Genomic DNA, 16,655 nt, shown 5'->3' with positions numbered 1-16,655 from the left:
GTTCCGCGGCCCATGTCCTCTCTCCTGCCGCTCGCCGGCCTCGCTCATGTCAACCGCTTCCCGCAAATCCTTAAATTCCGACTGCCGCTGGGAGCAGGACATGGCCTCACTTGTTGCAATGGATGACACACATTCACTGCCTGGTCCGAGTCTTTCAATGCATGGGGACATGGTTTGGAGGTGTGTAACAGTTCGGTCAAGTGAGAATAACAGAGAATAAGAATACTGCTGTCTTGTCAACAAACGTGCACACAAGCAGCTGATAGTAGTTTTGAAATTCTCGTTGTCACAGCATTTCCCATGACAAAGCGTGAGAAATTTGTGATCAGCGTGAGAATTGGGCGAAATGCGTGAATCTCACGCTCAATGCATGAGAGTTGACACCTCTGGGAAGGGTCTAAACCTGAAACCTGCTCATTCCCTCCACAGATGTTTCCTGACCTACTGAGCTCCTCTAGCACTGTTTTTCTTCACATAAAACTTATTAACTGCTGCTGTGACAATTGAAATTGATGTGTTTTTATCCTGACTCTAAAATAGGCGTCATGAATCAATTTTCTATTTCTTGGAAAAAATGAAAAAATTCAGACTAGATAACATTGTCTTCGATGACAGAAAACCCAGCCGCTCCGTTCCCTGCTTTCGCAGGCTACATCACCACCAAACTACGGGACCACCATGGATCCAAATCTTCACCTTACCAACAGTAACAACAGTTGGTTATCAGAGCAAGGCAGTGACTGAGTGATAATGACAAGTCAGCCAGCTTACCTTTCAAGCCTGTTCACCATTACATTTTGATAAGATGCCTAAAATGCAAGTTTAACTCCAGCACATCTTTTATTGAACAATTGCTCCACCATGTGGCGAAAGGCAAAAATTATTTTAGCATCTATTTCCCCTTAAGGTTCCCATGAATGAAGTGGGTGTTACCTCATTGTGTGCACATCTACATGCAACGATGAATATCTGTGCAACAGAGCCTGATCTCCAGTGAAACACGTTGGGATGATTTCCTGCATTAAAATCACTTTATAAATGAAAATTGTTTTACTTGGTAATTAGGGCTATTCTCAATTATCTCTGACATTCAGTATCTTTTTGAGGATCTAAGCTTATTATTTCTAGTAGATCCTAAAATCCGCAGAGATCCGCACAACTCCATACGGCTCCGGCGATCGAAGTGGGACCGGCCCGGCGAGGCCGTTCTGCTCAAGCGAGATTTGTAACTTTGTAAGCGCCCTTTATGGGTGACTATTTGAATACCGTGGCATGGTATGTAAGCAAAGAATTTCACTGTGACTTGTCACATGTGACAATAACGTATTCAATTCAATTCAAATGGAATGCGCTGTTCCAATGTTAAAAAATCTCTTCCTATTTAATTTTTGGATATAGGAATAAAACAGGATAATTATTAATTAAATACTATCTGCAACAGTGCACACCACTGGATAATTTCCCAACCAACAAAAGCATCTCATGACAACTTTAAACAGGTAGCAATAAATTACCTGTTCTTACACAGATCTTAAAATTTATAATTGTATTTAGATACTTTTAAAATATACAAGTTGTTCCAAGACTACAATGTGGAAGTAAAACGAGGATAGTTGTTTTAAGAATTTTATTGCAATTACAACAAAATATCAAATTTTTAACTTTAAAATTGGGAGTCCAAACTAAGCATTCCTTTTTTGTAAGAAAGAAAAAACACAGCAGTTAAAAAAATATTTTGCAGGATAATCAGTTTTAGCAGAGCATTTTCACCTCGTACATGATACAATAATGGTACATGAAAGATCAAAGCAAAAAACTGCTGGGAATCTGAAATAACACTGTTGTAGAAATGACATTTCCAGCTTTTTGTAGGAGCAAGTTGCAATGTATAAATGAGGCCCACACAAGTGTTGACAAACAGGCAGGCAGGACAATCCTGCAACTGCAAATCAAACAGAAGATTGCAAATTATATTATGTGGCTACATGACAAACAGCATTCATCAAAACTCCCTGTTCTTCACAACAAAAATAGACTTCCACCCCACACTTTCATGGAGGCATTCGAGTATTTCTGCAGCAGTCCATTCATTCAGTTTATAGATATTTGTTTCATTAATCTTTTTTTCTCCTTTTGTGTTTTGGTTCTTGTGCACAATCAGTGGTCCCTGATTCATCCCGAATCATTTTTTTCTTCCTTTTACTTGGTTTACTGTTATTAGGATAATCAGCAGTGTTACTTTCATGAAATTCATTGTCTGTGTTTGGTTCCTCAGTCCTTTGCTTTCTCTTTTTGGATTTACGTTCTAAATGATTTTGAAGGTCTCCCATTTCATGTTTGGAAACACTCTTATCTGAACTTGTGCAGCTCACAGCCTCTTCTATTACCTCTTTACATTTTTCATCTTTTTGTTTTTTCTTTTTCCTCTTCTTTTTTCCAGCAGCATCACCATCTTGTTCAATGCTGTCCTTTTCCAACAATTCTTCAAAATCTGCACCATATGGTCCCTGTACACTAGAATAGAAACAAATCATTTAAGTATAAACTAAATAAATTGTCAAGAGACCAACATTTTTAGGTTTTGATCACAATTCTGTCATATGACAAGTAAACCCATCCAAGTTTTTGAAGTCTCTTTGCCTGTGTTCCACAACTAGCACTATTCACTGCAGCAGATGTGGGATATTCCGAATTTAAGTAACATCTAAATATTTTCCATCAACAGTAATAATATCCATATGGGTAAACAGGTAACCAAAGGAGGTACCAACAAATCCGATAAAGAAATGGATTGAATTTTTCTGAGTACTATGTTTACTCTTGTGCTGCTGCAGCTGGGAAATAATTTAACACTGTTGACGATGTCTGTTAACATTCAGCTAAGAATTTCTGTTCTCTCCAGTCCAATACCACTGGTTAGTACAATGAATTTACTCTATTCATATCCTTCAGAAAAAACATTAACTGTAAGTCGGCAACAAAAGCTTGCACTGAGACCGTGGTGGTGGACCTGATCATTGCTTCAAGGGTAGTTTGGCATCAACACTCTGGGAGGCAAAGAAACCAGGTGGTTTTATTTGATAGAAGTATTTTGATGAATTTCAATGGCTGATGCTTGCTTTTTGGATTTTTTTTTAAAACTGGAAATAAAATTATCAGATATTCATGCTAGGATTTTAACTCATGTTCTCTTGATTATCTGCCTGCCACCAAAACCACTACACCACTGAATTCTGGTTACTAGTGCAATCCTGTCAGTACCTATTGCAATCTGTGGAGGAAATGGACAGACATTTCACGTCAGGGGCCCTTCTTCAGACTTACTTCTGAAGGGTCCCAATCCAAAAGGTTGCTTGTCCACTCCCTCCACAGATGCTGCCTGACCCGCTGAGTGCCTCCAGCACTTTGTGTGTTTGACTCAACATTATAACATTTGCAGTTTCTTGTGTTGATATTTGCAATCTGTTTGCAATCTCACGGACGCACAAAGGATTGCAGATGCTGGAATTTGAAGCAACAAACAATCTGCTTGAGGAACTCAGCAGATCAAGAGCATCGGTTGTGCCAAAGGAATTGTTGATGTTTTGGGTCGAAACCCAGAATCAGGATTGAGAGTGGAGAGGGAAGAGAGCCAGTATAAAGAGAAGACAGGAGACTGATGAGACCGGGACTAGTGCGTGGAACAAAAAGAGATGACAGAAGGGGGAAGGGTGGAGTTAGGAGAGTTAGTCAGCTCAATGATGAAATAAGGCGGACAGATTTATTTTTATCTGGAATCTGATAAGGAAAGTGATAATGGGAACCATGAGAAGAAAGATGAAGGCAGATGGTTCCCTTCACCCACTCACTTCATCCACCATCTGCCTTTTTCGTTTGCCTCCATCTATCATCTACCTGCCTGTCACCCAACTCCGTCTCCCTCCCTACCTGGTTACATCTGCCCACCATCATTCACCCTTCCTCAGTCGACTAATCACCTGTATTACTATCCCCCTTTCTTCTTTATGCTGGCAATGTTTCGACCCGAAAGGTCGACAATAGACAATTCCCTTTTCTCCCTCAGATGTTGCTTGACACACCAGTTAATTCAGCAGAATGTCTGTGGATGTTTATATTCATCCTGGCTTTTTTTGGGGGCATAATGCTGCAACTTCAGTGTGTTTATAATCAGATCCAAATTCAATAAGGACCTCACATTTATCTGTAAAATCAAAACAGAAGTCTCAGACTCACCATTAAATATCTGCACTCAAACTAGTCACCAAACATTAGCATAGAGATTGTTAACTGAACTGATCAATTATGCACAGTCGTAATAGTTCTGGCTTGTTCCCACTTTCCAATTTCAATTTCACTACTTTCACTCAACGACTAGCTGTGCCTCAGCTAGGCAGTTGCAACTGCCTTTTTTACCCGACAATATGAAAAATCGCCCATGTACATCCTGTTCACAAAAAAGTACAAATTAAATCTGGCTCTCCCCGCTCTCCCGGGCCGCGCTCCCCCTCTCCCCGCCCAAGTCAAAGACTTGCAAAGATACAGGAGCGGAGGCGGAAGCAAAGATCCGATCATTGGCCGGAAGCAAGATGGCGAAGCAAGATGGCGGAACAAGATGGCGGAGGCTGGTTGCTAAAATGGGTCCTATAATCACCCATGGATCTGCCCATGACCGTACTACGTCTTTTGCGTAGGAGTAGGCCATCTTGCTCTGCTATAAGATCTTTGCTGAACACTGTCATTGTACTCTGATTAACTTGGCATCATGTTCCGCACATTGTGGCCAGAAGGGCCTGTACCTGTGCTATAATGTTCTATATTCATTAAAAATCTATTCACCGATGCCTGGTTTGGGTTTTGCCTGGAATACTCTGCTCCAGATCTTATCACAGCCTTGCCTCAACCATAAAGCAAATAACTAACTTTCAATGGCGAGCTGAAATTCACTGTCATTAATATCACAACAGTATTTGATCAAGTGTGGTATTGATGTGCTCTGGTCAAACACAGATCAATGGGCAAGAAACAGAAAACATTCTGTGGTTGGAACGGACACACACAAAAGTAAGATGGTTGTTTTTGTTGGAAGTAAATCAGCTCCAGAGATTACATTGAAAATGTTGCAAAGATTCAGTAAATCAGGCTGCATATGAAAAGTGAAATTAAAAAGTTAGTTTATCTTCTCATTGTTCCATTCTGATGAAGGCTCTTCACTAGAAACTTCAATCTATTTATCTTTCCACAGATGCTGCCTGACTTACTGAGTGTCTTCGGCAATTCATTTTTATTTCAGATTTCCAACATCTGCTGTCTTTTGAGTCCACTTCAACAAACTTCCTTCTTTCATTTGGCCAGAAGTGGGAATGTTTACTGCTGATTGCATGGTATTTTGTTTAATTGATAATTCCTCAGCAAATGAAGCTTACACTTGCATGAGGTTAGACCAGACAAGATTCTGGCACGGGCTGGTAGGCAAAAGTAATATTTGCATCACCAATGGCTATATCCAACAAGAGCCAAAAACCTGGCTTTGAAATTCAAGGTATTACCACCATTGAATAGCCCATCATCGATATCGAGGGAGCAACTATGATCAGAACCTCAGCCGTTATGAACCAGCCATAAAAATAACTCTGCTAAAGCAAGGTAAGAGGCTGGGTATTCTGCGACAAATGAATTACATAGATACATAGAAAATAGGTGCAGGAGTAGGCCATTCGGCCCTTCGAGCCTGCACCGCCATTCAATATGATCATGGCTGACCATCCAACTCAGTATCCCGTACCTGCCTTCTCTCCATACCCCCTGATCCCTTTAGCCACAAGGACCACATCTAACTCCCTCTTAAATATAGCCAATGAACTGGCCTCAACTCCCCTCTGTGGCAGAGAGTTCCAGAGATTCACCACTCTCTGTGTGAAAAATGTTTTTTCTCATCTCGGTCTTAAAGGATTTACCCTTATCCTTAAGCTGTGACCCCTTGTTATGGACTTCCCCAATTATCGGGAACAATCTTCCTGCATCTAGCCTGTCCAACCCCTTAAGAATTACCTCTTGACATCCCATCAACTGTGCTAATGCCAGACATGTAATGCAATGCTCTCCACTTGCATTGATGAATGAAAGAGCCTACAACTCCATTCATGACCAAGCAACTGCTTGATTGGTGCTCATTACCATTATAAATATTCACCTCCGCATCATCAGCACTTTCGCTACAGTGTGTAATATTGTTCAAAATGCATTGTAATCACCGGGCAAGGATACCCCAACAGCTACAACCTCAAATCAGTCAGCAATTCCTGACACAAAAGTGTGGAATTTTCTTTGCTGAGAGGATTTAGGAACAATTATAAATTTCTACCCATTAGAGTGCTGTGAATGTTTCGTGGCTGAGTATGTTCAATGGATTTTAAGGTATAAATATATCTTGGTCAGCATAGACGAGTTGGGCCAAAGGGCTACATAACTGACTAAAAGGAAGATCTGCCGTGATCTTACTGATTGGCTGAGCAGGCACAAGGGGCTGAGTTGTCCACCAGGTTCAATTTCTTATTTCTTTAACTCCAGTTACTTTTGAGTTTTCAATGTTCTAATTTCTATTTGAAGCTGCAACAATTCTGATACTAAATGCAGAGAGAGCAGAAAAATGTTTGTGCTCAAGTTCAATTATCTTACGAGAAAGCCAATTAGGTACAGATTGATTCATTCAACAAATTCTGATGTTGCTGTTCACACTGGTTAGCTATGAAATTCTAGGTAAATTAAGCAACGACAAAGCCATTTCTATATAAGATGAAATTCTACAACAAAAATAGTAAAATAATGCATGTTCAGTGTATATTTTCATGGAATTGGCAAACGTTCTAGTCATGAAAAGTAACTTCTGAGAATACAATTTTAGTTTAGTTTATTATAGTTTAGAAATTCAGCGTGGAAACAGGCCCTTTGGCCCACATAGATCGCACTGACCAACAATCAACCCCGTACACCAGCTTTATCCCATACTCTAGGGACAATTTACAGAAATCAATTAACCTACAAATCTGCATGTCTTTGGAGTGCGGGAGGAAACTGGAGTGCTCGGAAAAAACGCACATGGTCACAGGAAGTGCAAACTCCATACAGACAGCATCAATTATCAGGATCAAACCCGGATTACTGGTGTTGTAAGGAAGCAACTCTACCGCTGCACCACTGTGCCATCCAATTTTGATAACAAAATTATAATATTCTGAAATATATCTACATCATGAAAGAGGTGATGGCTGCCTTAAAGGTGAATAAATCCCACAGGCCTGACCAAGGTATCCGAGAACTTTGTCAGAAACAAGGGAGAAAGTGGCTGGGGCCCTTGTCAGAAATGTTTGTATCATCCTTAGCTAAAAGAGGATGGGATAGTAGGTAATGTTGGACCTTTATTTATGAAGGGTTGGAGGGACAAGCTGGGAAACGTATCAGGCCAGTGACTCTTACATCAGTGACACTAACAGTCTGACCTAGTCAAATAACATCACATCAATAGTTAAGAGAGCGCAGCAGCGTTTGCACTTTCTGCGCCGGATGAGAAGAGCTCACCTCCCCCATCCCGCCTCACCACTTTCTACAGGGGCACCATAGAGAGTATTCTGACCAGCTGCATCTCTGTCTGGTTTGGGGACTGTAAAGCCTCCGACTGGAAGTCCGTGCAGAGTGGTGAGGACGGCTGAAAAAATCAGCGGGACTTCTCTCCCCTCAATCGGGGACATTGCGAGCAAATGTTGCCTGTCTAAGGTCAGCAGAATTATAAAGGACCCCACACATCTCCATCATGGACTGTTCACTCTGCTGCCCTCGAGCAAAAGATATTGTAGCATAAGGAACAGAACGTCAAGGTTTTGCAACAGCTTCTTCCCACGAGCCATGAGACTCTTGAATGCCATGTAATGGGCCGCAACTATTATCTATTTTATCTTTTTAACCATTGTCTTTTTATCCATTTTATCCTTCTGTTTAATTTTGTGTTGCACGGGGAGCCAAATGCAACGGAATTTCATTTAGAATTGCATAGATCGATGTATTTCTAAATGACAATAAAGTATTGATTGATTGATTGACTGATTGAGTGATGGTAATGTTACAGGAGGGATCCTGAGGGATAGGGTCCGTCTGCAAATGGAAAGGTAAGGAATTACTTTGAGAATAGGAAATTGTGTATCATAAATTTACGTGACAAAGACAGGACATGGACATCAGCAAGGCTTCTGACATGATCACAATAATACTGATCTGGTAGGTGATATAACATGGTAAACGAGTCAATTAGATACAAATTTGACAATAATAGAAATCAGAGGGTGGGTAGTGGAGGTTGTTTTCAGAATGAAGACTCATAACTAGTGTACTGCAGGAAACAGTGATGTTTATTATCTATATTAATGATTTAGATGAGAATGTTGCTGTCATGATTAAGAACTAACTCTGGACAATTACCTTTTATCCAAACGCCCTCGAATGCACAGGACACCGGCAGCATCAGCATCCAGCTGTTGAACTTCAAACTCCAGGCTGTCTCCTACTTTCACCGCAAAGTCTGGCCAGATTCCATTTGCATGATGTGGCTTGGGAATCGAAGCATTAAAACACCCATGTACGAGGCAACCAAGATGACTTGGAGCAACTTTATTCACAGCGCCCTGTAGAAGTTCAGGAGAGAATTAACATTTTGTTGCTGTGAATGTTAAGAGAGGATAAGTACTATATCTTATTTTAAAATTTGAAAGATGCTACAACTTTATTATACAAGAAACAATGAACTTGCAATTTTAAGCACCTTCTGCATTCTTAAGTTTTACAATGATTACGAAAGCTCGTGGTCCAGACTACTAATTTTACCTGCCTGAAAGTGGTGGTTTCTGGCTGGCAAGCAACTTATCCTTTTATTTAAAAATTTTCTTCACGCTGTTTTAAGGCAAATGCATTAATTTTTATAATCGGATAACAATTAATTCATAGATGAGCTCCATAAAGCAGGAAACCAAAAGAACCTCCCTTGGCCCAGCTGTGAATTCTGTACCATCGGGACTTATTCCACTCTCCTGCCCAGAGTCTCTCAAGCTAAGCAAACTGTTCACAATACTGCATTGTGTTCATACCCGATGGCAACCAACCACATGAACCCATTTGCACCATGACATCAATGCCAACCACACTCTTCCCAGTCTTTTTGTACCTGAAATCTTATCCTTATTGTTATTGCTATCAGGATTTCTCTACCATTAACACATTTTCAGAACACTTAACACCTGGTTTCAAAGCAATACTTATTAGGGACCTACATTTTTGTTCATTTCTTGGTTATCCACACTATATCCGCACTTTAAAAGACGTTTGGACAGGTATACGGATAGGAAACGTTTAAAGGGATATGGCCCAAACGCTGGCAGTTGGGACTCGTTTAGATGGGACATCTTGGTCAACATTGGCAAGTTGGGCTGAAGGATCTTTTTCCATGCTGCATGACTGTATTTCCAAGTCTAAATACATTCTCACTCCTGCATCTATCTAAAGCCTTTCTTAAAAAATGAAACTTACCAGTAGCTTCTGTCCAATTTTGGGCCTGAAGATGACAAAGTCAGCTTCAATGTTGAGGTGTATATATCCTTGGTCATCATAGATGTCACCTAATTCTCCAATTAACCTGACCTTGTCATATGCAACTGGGACACCCTGCAGACTAAAAGAAAATGTTGAAGGTTATGAAATTATTCCTACAGAATATGTTAGGATCTGCTTAACATACAACTACTTTGAACTGTATATTTCAGAAAGGTGATTTGCTAAAAATTGTATTTCTGAGCACAAGCAGCTTACCACATGGAAAGCATCTTATAAAAATAATATGGCTGGAAGTATTTTTCATGTCCAGTATAACAAATCATAAAAGATGAAATGAAGATGTAGCATACATGATGGAATTTATAATATCAACCATTTTCACCCACATTAATACTGAATGTTGAATCGGGCCTGAAATTGAAAGCGCGAGTCCATAAATGGCGAATCCCAGCCTCAGCCTGCGTCTGCCCCAGCTTACCCAACAGACGTTTCACCAGTTTTGGCTGGGCCGTCAAACACATCTTCTGGGACAAAGGAACAGCACTGATGGGATCTGTGGAAGTAACCACAGGTCATGATGTTGTCTCCAATCACCTCCCTGCCCTCCCCCAATAAATGCAAGTTTTTTGTCTCCCAAGAGAGCAATCCTGACCCCAAGAGACAAGAGTTAAGAGTGCTTAATTGTCATAGGTACTGAAACTGAATAATAAAGTTCTTAGCAATTAAATTCCCTGGGCAGCAGCAGCACATGCTCCCATCCATGGGTCAGCAGTGGAGTGAGTCAAAAACTTAAAATTCCTGGCAATGCAGAATTTTCGTCAAACTATTTTAAGGTAAATGTATTAATATTTATAAACTGGATAAAAATGCACCAATTGATGAGCTCCATGACCTCTCTGAAGATCTGTCCTGAGTCCAGGACATTGATGCAATCATAAAGAAACCCCATCAATGCCTCTACTTCCTTAAGATTTGGCATGCTGACAAATAGTCTTTTGAACTTCTATAGCTGCATGGTACAGATCACATTGACTGGTTGCATCACGACCTAGTTTGGCAACACAAATGTCCAGGAACTAAGAAGATTGCAAAAAGTGGTGAATGATGCCCGGTCCATCACAAGTACTGACCTCCCCACCATGAAATGGATCTACAGGACGTGCTGCCTCAAAAAGGCAGCCATCATCATCAAGGACTCACACCACCCTGGCTATGCTCTCATTTCATTCCTGCCATCAGGAAAAACGAATGTCCAGGTTCAGGGGCAGGTTCTTCCTTACAACCATCAGGCCATTGAACACTACGAACTCCAACTAAACCTCAAACAGCCTTATTTGCACTAGGGGTATTTTTTTTATATTTGCAATTTATTATTTGTTAGTTGTTATATATTGAATTTATTTTTGTTGTTTACTTTGGTGCTTACTGAGTTTTATGTTTACATATCTGTTGTGCTGCTGCAAGAATGAATTTAATTGTTCCGTTTTGGGACATATGACAATAAAGCACTCATGACTCCATCGGATAAGGGAGACCCAGTGCAGATTGATTATGCTGTAAAACCTACACATTGGCCTTTTCCAGCAATGTCGGCTTCCTCCTCATGCAGAGTACATCTGCGCCCCTAATGCCCCTGCTAAGAGCAGTTAGCTCGATACGGAATGGGAAACAACTGTTTGGTGCAATGCACACCAGGTGGTGCCTTTGTTCACTAAGCCAAATCTAATTAATGGCTAATGTCAATTACGAATAAAATCATCAATCAATGCAATCATTTCAAGGTTCAGACCAGATCAGAAACTGCACTATTGACATTCACGCGACTGTGAGCCCAAGATAATGGCACTGCCTTTTCATTAATGTTACATTATCACCTGGACACTTTTTTTTTTTGCCTAAATGCTTTCATTTATTTGGCTACAGGCATTCCATTAATAAACTATGGAATGTCTACAACCAAATAAAAAAGTTGCTTATTGCTTTTAAGAGGAAAATCAACAGCCATTTTTCAAAGCTGCAGAGAAACAAACTTCCATTCATATTGTGCATTTAGTGATTTCAACATACTCTATAATGTCTTCATCAATGAAATTATTTTAAATTGGAGTCACACTGATGAAACAGAGAATGCAGTTGACTAATGCATAAGATTGCACAAACAATAATTAGATCATCTATACTAACATTGGTTGAAGGCTACCAACATCTAGCCTGCCCGACTCCAAAAGCCAGAACTATGCAGAGAATCCAACAAAACTCCAGTCCCAAAACTAGGCCCCACAATCAGATCGAAGATCATTATATCAAATTCCAGCCTAACCTTAACACATCATCTCAGCACTTGCACCTGGCCATATACTCAAACAAACAGACCCCACAATGTGACTCCACTGCAACCCTATATGCAGGTGCTGCATCTAGATATTGCCAACCATTCCTGATTCCTGTCCGCAAGCCATTCACTTCTCAATTTGCATCCCAGATTCAATTCCCTCACCTAACCAATCATGTATCCAAAACTAACCTTACCTCCACACATCTACCACCCTCTCCTCATTTAGCTTGTACCCCTGTTCAGACTCTCCTCGTCTATGGTCTTGGTCATTCCGCAGGATATTCCTTGGATTGAAGGATTTCAGTTATGGGGAGAGATTGGATAGGCTAGGCTTAATTTTACTTGAGTGGGTGAAGGGGAACTGACACAAGTGTAGAAGATAACACGAGGCATGGATAGGATAGGTAGTCAGAATGTTCTTCCTTCTGGTAGGGATAACAAAAACAAGACCACATACCTTTAAGATTTCAAAGGGGACAATGATACATATTTTCCTCACCACCCTCACAAAGAGTAGTTAATACCTGGAATTCAACATCAGAAAAGGTGGTGGAATCACCTACACTATGACTCAGGCATTTAGACAGGCACTTGAATAGTTAAAGCATGAACAGATACAAATCTATTGCAGGAAATGGCATTAGTAAACGCAGGTAAAAAGGTCAGCGTGGACATGATGGGCTGAAGGGTTCATCATTGTGTTGTACAACTCTTTGACTCAAATCCATGAAAATTTCCCACTGTTCCATTAATACCCTCTCCATCCCCTACCCCTTCTCCAGCCACCATCTTCCACCCCCTCCTTTCCTTTACTCTTTCCCTTATTCCATTCCTCCCCCTCATAAAAACATCGCAAATAGGTGCAGGAGTAGGCCATTCGGCCCTTCGAGCCAGCAACGCCCCTGCAATATGACCACGGCTGATCATCTCAAATCGGTGCCCCGTTCCTGCTTTTATCGCATATCCCTTGATTCCTTGCAAATAGAAAGATCGCCAAACTGGAAGATAACAAGATCAGAGTTTCAGTTATGTATAGAAGATAGAATAGAATAGAATATATAGAATAGAATAGAAACATAGAAAAATAGGTGCAGGAGTATGCCAGCTCCACCATTCAATATGATCATGGCTGATCACCTAAAATCAGTACCCCGTTCCTGCTTTTTCCCCATATCCCTTGATTCCTTTAGCCCTAAGAACTAAAGATCTACTTCTCTCTTGAAAACATCCAGTGAATTGGCCTCCACTGCCTTCTGTGGCAGATAATTCCAGTTTCACAACTTTCTGGGTGAAGAAGTTTTTCCTCATCTCAGTCCTAAATGACCTACCCCTGTGACCCCTGGTTCTGGACTCCCACAACATCAGGAACATTATCCCTGCATCTATCTAGCCTGTCCAATCCTTTAAGAATATTATGTTTCTATGAAATTCCCCTCATCCTTTTGCATTCCAGCGAATACAAGCCCAGTCGACCCATTCCATCATCATATGTCAGTCAGTCCCGCCATCCCGGGAATTAACCCTCAGTAGCAACAACTCCCCGTCTCTCCCTGACTCACGTCTCCGAGAAGCGGAGCAGCTCGGTCTTGAGCTGCCTCTCGATGCCGCTCCTCTTGCGGCTCAGGTAGAGCGGGCAGAGGGCGAGGTGGCGCCGGCAGGTGTCGAGCACCAGGCAGGAGAACGGGCTCTGGATCAGGGCGCGGGCCTGGGTGAAGGAGAGCGGGGCGCTGGGGGCCGGGGCCGGGGTGGAGGAGAGGCCGGCGGCGGCGCCGGGGCCTGAGCTGGGGGCCGGGGCCGGGGCCGGGGTGGAGGAGAGGCCGGCGCTGGAGGCCGGGCTGCCGGGCCCGGGGTGGCCATGCTGCCGTAAACCCTCACCGGCAACGTGCGTGTTGTCGCAGATTTGCGGGTCCGGCCGCAATGCGCGTCAGCGCCGGCAGGTGTCGCTCCGGCGGTTCCGGGCAGTGCAGGGGGCGGTCCTGCCCTCTCCGCCAGGGGGCGCTCTTGGTAACTTGGTCCTACTATCAGTCAGATTATTAATAATTTAACATTACAGGTATTTCAGAGCCAGTTACAAAATCCCAAAGTTGCTCAGAACTCTGAACGAACCTTGTAAAATGCAGGTAGACTACTCCAATTGTTACTCCAATTTGCAGTGGGGCTCACTCTGACCATGGAGGAGGCCCAGGATAGAAAGGTCGGATTCGGAATGGGAGGGGAGTTGAAATGCTGAGCCACCGGGAGATCAGGTTGGTTATTGTGAACTGAGCGGAGGTGTTGGGCGAAGCGATCGCCAGTGCATCTGAAACACATTTCAAATCAACTCGCCCTCATTGTGTTACGTATGTTGCTTCTTCGGCCAATGCTGGTGATTCAATTTGAGCAACATATATTTTTCTTTCACAATGTGCCAGTGTAGATTACCACTTAGATCGACAAAATGTATAAGAACGTAAAATGTTGCCTTGTTTGATTAACTTTGCAGAATTTGTTGAATTTTATACCATTTGTCCTACCGTCCTTTTCCTTCATCCTTTGAAATGTGCATCAATATTTCCAAACGGAAAAAAGAACGGAGAGTTCAGCATTATTCTGTTGCTCTAATCATTGAGAATAACTCATTCAATTTAAGGTTAATATCTGCAGCTAATTTATCAACTACATTGTGAGATTCAAAAATCACAAATGCTCTTGAGACAAATTCAGACAAAGAAGTGTTTTTATTAATTTCATATTCTGCAGAATAGGTGCCTCTCCTCTGATGTCCCCTAGAGGCACACCGAAGATGGAGATGCTTTTTATCTTTATACATTTCATTTCATTATTATCACATTCTCATCCCTCCCCATTGAGCTTCTTCCAATCATAACATAAAGCCCTGTTTCCCACGAGAACGTCTGGGAACGCCCACCTAACGTCAAAGACACCTCCCCTATCATGCATCGCATGTGCATTTAAATTAGGCATCTTGTCATAGTGGGTGTGTGTACATATTCATGTAATCTCATCAAGCATGCGTAGTTGAGCGTGACTTCGTGTCCCTTTCCCCTTCGTTCTAATTTCTTTACTATCTCCTGCTGAAGTCTTTCTACTGCTACTTTTTATCTAGAATTTCTCTCTGTTCTTATATCGTTACTTTCTAATCTACTAGCAGTCTGGTTTCTGCCTTATTTCTTTCTAAGTTATTTTTCTATCCCTAGTCTAAATCAACCATGCCTGTTAACTCTTTCCTCACAATCCATCCTTTTCTTTTTGCTACGCACCCTTGATTTACACTATCTCCTCCTTTTCTAATGCTAGCAGAAGGTTCTTCACCTCCCTATCCTCCTCTCGTAGGTCATACTGTGGTCTGAGGGCCATTATGGTGGCTGCACTGTTCTTCGTCAGGGCTGTTTCTATCAATCGCTGAGCCAATCCCCGTACGCAGGGAATGATACAACATCCGAACAAACACAGTAACCCCACCATGACTATCACTGATGTTAGGGCAGATGTAAAGATGTGCTTCCATTTCCCAAACCAGGAGTCTAGAAACCCGGTCCAGGAGGTGTCAACTCCAGAGTTCTCAGCCAATTCGATAGACAGAGAGGTGAGCCCTGCTAGGGCTCTTGACACTGACCCATCCGGAGCAGTGTTGTTGGGGATGAATGTGCAACATTGTTCGCCAAACATTACACACACTCCTCCCTTCTCAGCCAGTAGCATGTCCAAGGCCATGCGATTTTGCCAGGCCATTTGGCTGGTAGCTGTCAGTTGTTCCGCTAATCCTTCAACTGCATCTCGAGTGTAATTTATAAAGCGTTGTTGATTGTAGTATAAGTAGTTGATCCAGTCCACATTTTTATTAATTGTGGACCACCAGAAGAGTATGGACTCAAAGCCCGCAGCTATCTGATTTCTGGCTTTAAATTCATCGGGTACCCCTCTTGGCACCCCTATCGCATCTATATAGATGTGTGTGTCGAATGATCCTCTCACCTTTCTCTTTTGTCGTCGGCTTCCTTTATTGAGTTCTACAGCATGTTCTACTGCTATGGTGAAGGGCATCATCAGTTGTATGAGGGTACAGGTTCCCGTCCATGACCCTGGTAACCGGGGCCACAGGGTATTCTCCCCGCACCACCACCAGACATCGGCTCTACTGACTATCTGCTTTTTCAGCCAGGAGCTATTGAACAGTGGCCCCTGTTCCTCAGCCGTTATGTTATACGTCTGATTGCAGTTGAGCACCTCCCCCATGTCCTGTCCCTCTGGGTTATTTCTTGTATAGCACTCAAACCCCTCCTCCCCAAAAGGAATGGTAAATGGAGGAGGTCGAGGGTCTTCCCTTCGGCCCTTCGTATTGTTGTTGCTGGCCGGAAATAGGTAATGATAACTCTGGCATATCACATTTTTTGGTAAGAGGGGATTCGTGAATAGCTGTAGTATACATGTCATAGCCCTAGGTGTTCTATCCCAATTCAGGGGAAATGGTACTGGGACCAGCTGAGGCCTAGCTCCAGCGCAGGCGTAACAATTGGTTCGTTGCATACTTCTGGCTGTGTACATCATCCAGGCAAGCCAGGTGTTGGCTCCTTTTCCCCCTGTTGGTATTCCCTTCTCATATAACTGCCTTAATCCTGTTTCTCCTGCTACTATCATTATCTTCAGCTTCTTAGACTCATTTTCCCTGGTGACATTGCTGACTACTGGTGGTGCAGGTGTTGCCCCGGGATCCCTATTCTGACTG

General features: G+C 42.2%; 1 protein-coding gene across 1 annotated transcript; it reads right to left on the bottom strand.

Annotated features, from left to right (window-relative positions):
• Positions 1-1,613: 1,613 nt before the first annotated feature.
• LOC129715246 (uncharacterized) lies at positions 1,614-16,165 on the bottom strand. Its single transcript, XM_055665103.1, has 6 exons — positions 15,242-16,165; positions 13,489-13,787; positions 10,073-10,147; positions 9,571-9,712; positions 8,470-8,672; positions 1,614-2,514 (listed from the first exon to the last, which is right to left on the bottom strand). The coding sequence occupies exons 1-6, from the start codon at positions 16,163-16,165 to the stop codon at positions 2,115-2,117; spliced, it is 2,043 nt and encodes a 680-aa protein (XP_055521078.1). The 3' UTR covers positions 1,614-2,114.
• Between the last annotated feature and the right edge of the window lie 490 nt (positions 16,166-16,655).

The sequence above is a fragment of the Leucoraja erinacea genome, unplaced genomic scaffold (genome assembly GCF_028641065.1).
Source record: "Leucoraja erinacea ecotype New England unplaced genomic scaffold, Leri_hhj_1 Leri_1074S, whole genome shotgun sequence".
Lineage (NCBI taxonomy): Eukaryota > Metazoa > Chordata > Chondrichthyes > Rajiformes > Rajidae > Leucoraja > Leucoraja erinaceus.
Note: the sequence above shows the minus strand (reverse complement) of the source record. Positions and strands in the feature narration are given on the sequence as shown.